This window comes from Polypterus senegalus, chromosome 4 (genome assembly GCF_016835505.1).
Source record: "Polypterus senegalus isolate Bchr_013 chromosome 4, ASM1683550v1, whole genome shotgun sequence".
In the NCBI taxonomy this organism is placed as follows: Eukaryota; Metazoa; Chordata; class Cladistia; order Polypteriformes; family Polypteridae; genus Polypterus; species Polypterus senegalus.
The window spans coordinates 302,547-312,095 of record NC_053157.1 but is presented as its reverse complement, the minus strand read 5'-3'; the positions used below and the strand labels follow the sequence as shown (position 1 = coordinate 312,095).

Here is a 9,549-nt window from a genome sequence, read left to right as displayed (position 1 = left end):
AAAAACGAACAAAAACTGAAAATAAAAAGACGTAGAAGAGAAAAAAAAAAAAGTAACTGAACGAAAGAGCTCGTGTATCTCAATTAAAAGGAGCGAACAAACAAACAAACAAACAAAGTGTCCTTGGCCTTTGACTAAACACCGGAGCCACGTAAAGCGCCATCTTACGCCATTTCGATCGAGCCATCCGGACGGACACTCGGCGGACAAACAACCGCGCCGCTCAGTCAGAAAGAAAAGAAAGAAACACGAGAGTCCCGTGCAGGGACGCGCACAGTAAAAAGCTCTCTTCGTTATATAGCGCCTTTCACAGTCTCTCGCAATCTGTCATATAGCGCCTTTCACATATCTGTCTGTCTGTCATTTGATCCCAGTCGTCCAATTCTGCACACCAATCTACAACTTCATCTTTCTACCTGTTATATAGCGCCTTTCACAGTCTCTCTCAATCATATAGCGCCTATTGCACCTTCACTTCCGACTTCTTCATGTCTTTGCTATGGCGCCTCTCACGTCACGTGTCCGTTTTTCTGTCCTTATATGGCGCCTATCACGTGTTCAGTGCCTTTCGCAGCTGCCCCTCCATCCCATAGTCACCCCCTACTTTTATATAGTGCCCTTCACATATCTGTTTATCTGTCACTCCACACCTCCAGTAGTTGAGAGCCATAGCGGGCGCTTGTCACGTGGTGGGCGGCGCCAGTCCTGTCAATCAATGCTGCGTGTCGGCGCCTGCGCGGAGCTCCCCCTGCTGGCCTGCCCCGGTGCTGCGCAGCGACCACCTGCCGCTTCTCCTCGGTCACGACGGCAGCCGTTTTGGTCCCCCTGCTCGGCTTCAGAACAGCCGTTACACAGAAGAGCCTTCAAGGTGCCCCCCACAAGTTGGCACGATGCACCCCATTAAAGGTTTACCTCCCATTTCGGTCATTCGAGCTCTCAGAAGGTTTAGAAGCCCCCCGACATCCCCCATGGCCAGCTTTATTACACTGACGAGTGCGAGGTGACCATCGGGCACACCAACAATGGACTGCAGTGTCCCACCCTTTTATCATCGTGACTGGACAATGAAGGAGGACAGCACATTCACCCCTGTTCCCAGAGCCATTCCATTGTGCCCACCCTCATGTTCGCTATGGTGGGCCTTGGACTTGTACCCTGGTCCTCCCATGAATGCTAGTGATGATGTCAGTGTCCCATTCCAGCCACACATTTTCACTTGACACTGACTAGGGTGGCACAGCATGACATATCTCCTTATAGTGCACCGTGCTGCGAGGTTGTGTGCCCTGCAAGGGCCTGGCACTACATACAGAGTCTTGCTCCTAATACTGCCACCCTTTTGAAAACAGATGGGTGGCTCAAAGTCACGCCATGCCACTCTGATGATGACGGCATAGATCACAGGCTCTGGTCCAAGTAGTGTTGCTTGTTGGTGCCCACTGGCATCAGTGCTGCTTCCTTCCACTGGCCTGTGTTTGGGATGCCCATTCCCTGCAGACGCGGGGCATTGTCCTCAGAGGTGGCTCATTTTGAGTGGGGTGCCCCCGATGGCCACTGCTCTTAATGTACTGAGCTCCAAAGTGATTTATGAAATCAGAAATCATCAGCATGAAGACTGGCATCCATCAGGCAGGGGACCAACCCCGTGTGCCACGACCACTCCAGGAGGACCTCCGCCCCCACCCCCAGTGGGCTTGGCCGTGTGGCAAGTCAGTTTGGGGAGCCCGGTGTTGTCTTCACACTCACACTGGGCTCAAGCAGCTGGCATGCCGGTCCACTGGGGGCGCCGTGACTCTCAGTCAAGATAAGCGACCTCTGGGGTCCTCAGACAAGACTTAAACCCGGACCCCTGGAGCAAAAGTGGCCCTACCCCTTACCTCGCAGCTACAATCACAAGGGGGCACTGTTGGGGGGCACATGACGCCCCCTCAGGATGGACTCCCCCATTGCACCCTGAATGACATGTGACTAACTGGGTGTGTGCCCACCAAAGCAGGAAGGCCTGCTTGCCCCCTTTAAATCAAGTTGAATGCAGAGCACTGCATGGGGAGGACTGCAGAGGGGTGGCCCACCAGGCCAGAGATGGGCACTGCCCAGAAGACTGGGCAGCAGCTACCCACACACCTCAATACAACTGCAGTCCATTGAGGCAGAAGTCATGTGGGGTTCTTGGGCAGCTGCCCACCTGGCGTCGCCTTCTCAGGGCACTGACCTTTGACCCCTGAGCCACACCTGATAAGGGGCACCCCATCAGGTCTCTGCACCGGCTCTGACTTACATGGAGTAGCCGATCACAAGTCATGGACGCAACGGGCACACCCCTTGGACACGGCCCTGCCACTCACGCCCATCTGGGGCCACTTGGAGACGTGATGCCCGTGTGGTCAACTCAGTAAAGGTGGCTTTGAGGGGACTCCAGGTCCAGTCTGAGTGCAGCCGGGCACTCAGCATGGACAGGGGAATGGTGATGCCAGCCACCGTGCCATCCACGAAGGGGCAGGCAGAGGTCTTTATGTTTGGGTTCTGTTGACCTTTCCAGAACTTCCTCCAGCTTTTTTGCTTGCTGCCCATTGGAATGGATGGCATGTCAGTCACCCATTGAACCAGGGGGAGATGGGGTATCAGGACAACTCCACAATAAATGTGCCTCGTCGGGCATGTTGGTAAGGGGCCGGCCGACTCCATGCCCACCTCTGCTGTGCTGAAGCATCCCCGCTAAGGTCGGGCAGAGAGACGGCGGGCGATTGAGAGGGCAGAGGCGGTGTGAGAATAGCAAAGCTTTAGTTAAAATCCTTCACAATAAAATCAATATTTACACGGCCTGTGCCCTCCTCACCCGCCTCTACGCGGCCACATGGCCGACCAGGTAGATGTTGTCGTACAGGTGGCCCACAAAGTCCTCGCTGATGTTGTGGGCAGCGCGCCGCGTGTTGCGGATGAACTCCCTCTTGGACATTTTGTTCTTGACGTGCGGGCTGGAGAGGTCGATGGACAGCAGGATCAGCGAGTAGCAAAGCACGTAGACGGCATCTGCAGGGTGGGCACAGAGAGACAGACAGACAGACAGACAGACAGGCAGGCGTTAATGGTGAAGAGCGCACTCTAAATGTCAAGGTTAGGAAAAGGCAGGAGTGAACTTGGCGCCCCTCCCCTCCAAAAAAGCTGCCCACCTCCCAGGTCCTCAGCCTCAGGTGCCACCCTACTTGAGGCAAAGTCGACCCCCACAGTCCAAAAACCTCAGTAACTGGGCAGGACCAAACCTGCAACAGTACCAGCCTGCCAGGTGTGCACCCCCCAGTTTGTTAAAGCAACTGTGGTGCCCCGTAGGAGGGGATCAGTGGAACTACAACACCACCACCGCAGAGGGCAGGGCTCTGAATCAAGAGGATTGAGTGGGTGCCATCCTGGTGGCAAGGCGTTATGGGCAGAGCAGCCCAGGCGCACGTGCCAGTCCTCAGAGTCCACACAGGGATAAAGGAGAGCTGCTGATCGGCCCCCAGGACACGGGAGGAACAGCATAGGTGGCACCTGGGGAGGGGAGACAGCAATGCCAAGCACTGTGCCACACCACAAGCAAACTCCCGCATGCCAAGTGCTGGCTTACCTGGGCTCAGATGGAGCTCCCTCACCAGCGTCGGGTTGCAGGTACAGAACCTGTGTGAGAATTTGGTGATGAGTGTCTCGAGGTACTCGCCACGCTCCTCGGGGGCATGGATGTGGCGGAAAAACTCGCGTAGAGCGTTGGGCAGGAACTGGTTGCTGAAGTTGTGAAGGGTCACCAGCTCGTCCAGCACGTCCCTCCTGGACAAAAGGACAAGAAAGACAAGGTCAAACGACGCCACCCGAGTGCAGCCCCGATGCCAGGTGACCACCCACCGCTGCTGCCCAGATGGCCCATTCTGTCAACAGGTCACTTGCCTGGGTGGTCAGCCACTCCCAAGATGGTCTTACATTTGGTGGACTTGGGGAGGCCAAGGAGATTGTAGGGTGGCAGTCGCCATCGTCCACACCCCGTCATTCAGATGACAACTGGCCAGGCCAGGGGGCGGGCACAGGTGGCTGGACAGCCACGAGAAGTGGCCAATCTGGCAGACAGCCCATCACGATCGCCAAAGCTGGCATGACCAGGGTTCACTAGTGTCCAAGAGCCCTGGCAGACACTGCTCAGAGACACGGTGGCACCTGCTGCAAGAGCCCCAATGGACCGGGTGACGAAGCGGAACTGTCGTCGTCGCTATGGTGCACCCACAGGTGGCATAGCCAGTCCTCCTCACCTCTCCCTGCCCTGGTATGGATGTGAGGGCATCCACTGCTTGTGGGCACCTCAGTCCCTTTGTCAATTTCCTCAACCTTCGTGGTGGCTTGGGCAATGTGGGCAGCAAGGCTGTGATGAAAAGGTGGCACTAGGGGTGTTGATTCAGATGCCAGCACAAGAGGAAGGACACTGCAAGGGGGCAGGGTTTACCCGCTTATGTGAGGGGTACATTGGAAGGACAACTTGAAATGTTCCCCAAGGCCACCTGTTGATGCCAGGGATCCCTTACAGTAAAATCAAGGGGCATCATCTAAAGTTGGCAGTGCCCTAGGCTAGTACAGGGTGCCAGGTGAATGCAGGACTTGCTTTGCCCTTTTAGAGGTGTAAGACTGGCAGGATGCCATGCATCTCCTAGCAATTCCCAAATGGCAGGGGCTTGAAGGATGGCACTGGAGGGTTATTGAAGCATCTGGAACGTGTGGAGCCAACAGGGGGCACCAGAGCTGGCAGTGCCAGCGGTACGGGAGGCCCTTCACACCCCCATACCGCAGACCTGCCACGTGCCAGCAGGGGGCAGCGAGCACAGGTGGCACTCATTAAGGGGCTTTACCGGTCATCCAGATAAATGCGCAGCATCTTCCAGTGTAGTGTCCTGGTGTAGAAAATGAACTTGGCCATCTCCTTAGGGTGGTCCAACAGGATGCCCCTCGACACCAAGTAGTCCATTCCCTGGAAGAGCAATGACAAGTCAGACTCAGGCGTGCACTCGCGTTCAGGTAGAGAGCCGCGGTGGGCGAGGTGGCACTTGCCTCGTGTGGGTTGGCATTAAAGGTCAGGCTGCCTTCATCGAGCTGCATGTAGAGCCTCCTGTAGGAGAAGCCCGGTGGAGACCACCCGTTGTAGATGGAGCAGTGACCCCAGGTGGATTTACACAAGCTGAAAACACAAAAGGCAAAGACGTGGGGCACAGTGCTGGCACAGGGCACGAGGCAGGCATGCCCTTTGGTGGTCCCGTACATTCCTGTTGAAGACGTGCCACAGATCCGCGCCTCGGCCCCCTTTTGTTACCTCAGAGTTGGACGGATGCCAGCGAGGTGCCCCCTCAGGGCTATGACTGCACATCCAGGGACCCCCGCTCTCACGTCCCCCTCTTGGCCCCCTCGTCCTAAACCTCTGGTGATGAGCGGCATGGCGCCATCTGGATACTGAGTTGGCATGAAGAGACAAGACAAACAGTGCCAGCCTTGCTTACAAATTTAAAGGGTGGGTCTCTACTGTAAAAGCCACTCCGTAGTGGTCTGCCTGAAGAGCAGTGGGCAGTGAAGGCCACCTGTTCCCGGACGACCGCCTGCTTCGTCATCCCCACCAGACCCCCTTTCTGTCCCTCTGCTTCATGAACTCCCAACACGCCTCGCTTACCCTTGCCAGAGGTATTCGTCGTTGCCCAGGTCCTGCCATACACAAGATGCCAGGCAGAGATCTGTGGCATTCAGGTAGGACAGGATGGTGATGCTCAGCTCGGGTGGCAGCCTCTCCAAGTCGATGAAGCTTTGCTCCTCCTTGGCTTTCCTGGCCTTCAGCAGCTGGTAGAGGTCGATCCCGACGGGTGCAGGCCTGCGGAGGGGCATGGCATCGGCCTGGCAGGTGCTCCTCCTGCCATGCTCTCGCACCAGGTAGCCCTGCTCGGCAAACTCCTGCTGCAGCTGCTGGTTTCTGGCCACCCGCCACAGTAGCTGACCCATCTGAAGACCTGCGACAGGAAAGAAAAAAAGGCTAGTTGAGGGGCAGGTGCCATGCGGAGACCCTCGGCCCTTCTCAGAGGTGGTGACGGATAGGTCATGCCAGTTGGGCACACGGCAGCAAAGGCAAAGCCGATTACACAGAGAGAGACCTCCTTCACATTGGCCACCCGGGCACCCACAAAGGCCCGTGCCAGGTGCTCTTCTAAAGGGTACTCGCCATATGAGCCACACAGGACGAGGACCACAAGGACCAGATGCCATCCTATGAGCTCAAATCTTCACCTGAATGGCGCAGTGGAAACGGGTCGGGCAGAGAGGCACCACAGGAAACAACCCCGAGTCCTCGTCTAAGGAGGGTGACCTTGGGTGTCGCTTAGTGACAATTTAGGAGCTGCTGCCCAGACCCAGCATGACCGTCGCCACTCCCCTCCTGCTTTGTGTCCCTGTCCATATTTCTGAGGACAAGGCCACTACTCTGTCACACCCATGCTGTGCCCAGGTGCCATTTACAGACTGGTATAGCACTTCAGAGCCAACCACTATGTGCCATCCTCTGCAACGGGACAACCTGCTGTGTGGTCTCAAGTCGAGCCAGTGACCAGAATCAGAGCGTGACGATGACGAGTGAGAGGCGTCTGGTCACCCGCCTGCCTGTCTGTCTGTCACCGCCTTTCATTAGGGCACCCGAGTCGTGTCCAAGACAAGCGCAACACAAAAGCCACCTGCCAAGGAGGACATTCAATCAGATCTACTGGGGTGGCACCTACACTCATCATGCTGCCTCGCTGGCCCCCCCATCAGTTGGCATTTTATTGAGGGGCCCTCAGGAGTGGTCACTTCAGCGCACCCCTGGCAAGGCCAACAAGCGGCTGCACTTGCTTTCACTTCAAAGCCTCACTTCAGCAGGGTCACCGCAGTGTGTGTGTCACTTATTAGAAGTGTGTGTGTCCCCAAATCAAGCAGTGCCAGTGTCAGCGCTCCTGTGCCCTCTGCTAGCCCTGGTAATAAAGTGACGGTGCAGGATGGCCAAGCTCTGTCATCATCCTGTGGAGGTGTGTGGTACATGTGCCAAACACAGAACTGCAGGGTGACAGTGGTGTTCTGTGCCACCTTCACCACCCCTGCAGTGCTTTTCCACCTTGAGCCGAGTAGGTGCCACACCAGGAAGTCACAGCTTTGCTCAGGTGAGCCTTCATGCCCAGCGACACGACGTCTTCTGCCTGCTCCGGTCCATCGGTGACGGGGACCCCAGGAGCTGCTCATCCTCTCCACAGCATCACTGATGTTGACTTGGCGTTTATGATCACCTCCTTTGTATGTCGCTTTGGATAAAAGTGTCAGCTAACCAAATACACGTAAATGTAAAGCTGCTGTCCTCCTAAGTCAAAGGCAGGGAGACCCAAGATTTGCCTCCTCAAGTTTCTGTGGGCATTATGGTCAGACGGCTGTCCTGGCACCACAGGGTAAGCAGGCAGGCCTCGTTACTGTAATAGTGGCACCACCAGCCGATTTAATGATGGGCTTGGGACCGAGTCTGAGCACACCGCCATAGTAGAGGGATTGGCATGCTATACGGTGATGCTGCCAGTCTGGTCATGCGGAGTTAGGGAGTCCAAAAATCCAGCAATACACCCTGGCATGGAGTCCTAAGTGAAGGTCAGTCTTGACGGTGCAGCAGCCTCTGTAGACTATAAATGGGCTTCTGGTGCGCAGTTTTTATTATTCAGAGGTGCCAGGGCTATGCCATCCTCTGTGCACCAGTGGTGAAGATGGGCACACTACAGATGATGGAGACTATCAGGAATATTTCATTCAAGTGGCTGGCATCGAGGGCATGGCACAAATTATCAGCAGACACTTTGCCAGCAGGTCTCTGGGATGTGGGAAGAGTGCAGAATAACCGAGAATCCCACCTGGATGAGGAAGAGCAGGAGACCTCCAGAAAAAAGATAAACTGAAACAAGGACCCCCACTGCTAGGCCACTTTGGAGATTTAAAGACCAAAGGCTGAGGGCGAGCAAATCAAGTGAACCAGCGGAGGGAGAGACGGACGTTCACCTCAGCACGTCACACAAGGGGGTCTCACTTTCAAGAGTTTGTGACGTGGAGCCCCTTAAACTCCAGCTTTAGGGTGTCGAGCCGCTTCTGATTTTGTTAAATACGCCAACAGCACCAGTAGAAGCAACGCGACTCCCGTCCCGACACTCCTGTGCCCGTTTGCTGTTCCACTTCAAGGGGCCAAGACAGAATGAAATGGGGGGATTCACGTCATGCGACCCCTTCAAAGGCACTCAATCAGAATGAACTTCTGTGCTCATCCGGGGTGAGGCTGCTGGCTCATCTACTGGACCTTGGAAATCAGCCCAACATCAGCCAAGCGCTGATCTGGAATCCCGGCCCTCCATTCGGGTTTATTAGCCACCCACCGCACTCGTCTAAATCCGTCGTCAAGGATTACAAAGTTGAGAGTTTTGTTGAGTTTACAGTGAGGCCCACAAGTATTTGGTAATTGAGTCCAGTTTGGTAATTTCCTTCTGTACGCCACCACAATGGATTTCAAATGAACAGAAGTTTAGACTTCACAAATATCAGCCATTGTGCAGAGAGTCTCCAAAGTAACTGGACACACTAATAAGACATCAGGTAGCACATAACGGACATCTGGGCAGACAACACCCCCCACTTAATATCAGCACTCACACGGAGCCCAGGTGGGGACAGTGGGACCACTGCTGTGGTGGGCTTCGCATGCCCAGTTTTGAACACCACAGAGGTGGCTGCTGCTCTGCCAGGGAGATTCCAAAGCCATCCTGGACTCCAGAAGGGACCCGGGCAAAAAAACACAACAAAACAAGCTGTGGAAGGGGTGGGCAACTTGACATTTCCGTTTGCTCGGCCAATAAAGGCATCATCTTGATGGGAATACCACTGGTGTCCCCCGGGGCCGCTGCCATTGTTCGTTGAACTTTAAGCCGAACCGATGCCCTTCACAATAAGAACGCTAATTAATGCCAAGCATTGCCGAATTATCGCAGAGCCTGCTTACTTCATCTTTACATTGAGCCACAAACTTGTGTCACTGGACAGCGTGAACAAATTGTCACGGAGTAAAAATGAGACAACGTCGGGGTAGAGCACTTGGGACAATCCTCCCTCCGCTCCTCCACGAAAAATGCCAAACTTCCGGCCTTCCTTCGCTCCCCAAACCGGTGGCCAGCAGCGATAGGCCCGCACGGAGTGACAATCAGGCCGGTTCTCGTTCGCACCACCTACCGCTTCAGCGCTGTACTTCTTTCACCGCCGCCGCCGCGACGATTCAGTGTCGGGTGTTAACAAAAAGCTCCTCGCACGAAGGTCCCTCGCCGGCTCGGCCACTTTTTCGCAGCGCTCACATCAAAGCTGACAGCCGCCCGCCACTTTGGTCAGCAACAGTGGAGCAAAACTAGCGGGTGGGCGGGGCAGTAAACAAAGCGCGTTTAACGCCCATAGCCCCGCCCTCTCCCGTCACTTCCTCTGCCACCCGCCGAGCAGAGCGTCTCCCTCTCGAACGTC

General features: G+C 55.5%; 1 protein-coding gene across 1 annotated transcript; it reads right to left on the bottom strand.

Moving 5' to 3' along the window:
- Positions 1-2,764: 2,764 nt before the first annotated feature.
- fbxo8 (F-box protein 8) lies at positions 2,765-9,447 on the bottom strand. Its single transcript, XM_039750080.1, has 6 exons — positions 9,271-9,447; positions 5,675-6,005; positions 5,065-5,191; positions 4,866-4,984; positions 3,605-3,801; positions 2,765-3,030 (listed from the first exon to the last, which is right to left on the bottom strand). Exons 2-6 carry the CDS (start codon positions 5,995-5,997, stop codon positions 2,843-2,845), a joined length of 954 nt encoding a protein of 317 aa, XP_039606014.1. The 5' UTR covers positions 5,998-6,005; positions 9,271-9,447; the 3' UTR covers positions 2,765-2,842.
- Positions 9,448-9,549: the final 102 nt, after the last annotated feature.

Bases quoted from the DNA above. Each gene is read 5' to 3' on its own strand.
- fbxo8 (XM_039750080.1), bottom strand. From the start codon at position 5,997: ATGGGTCAGCTACTGTGGCGGGTGGCCAGAAACCAGCAGCTGCAGCAG. The intron at 4,985-5,064 runs GCAAGTGCCACC...TTGCTCTTCCAG, and splicing joins TTAATGCCAACCCACACGAG to GGAATGGACTACTTGGTGTC. The intron at 3,031-3,604 runs GTAAGCCAGCAC...CCCACCCTGCAG, and splicing joins GGAGCTCCATCTGAGCCCAG to ATGCCGTCTACGTGCTTTGC.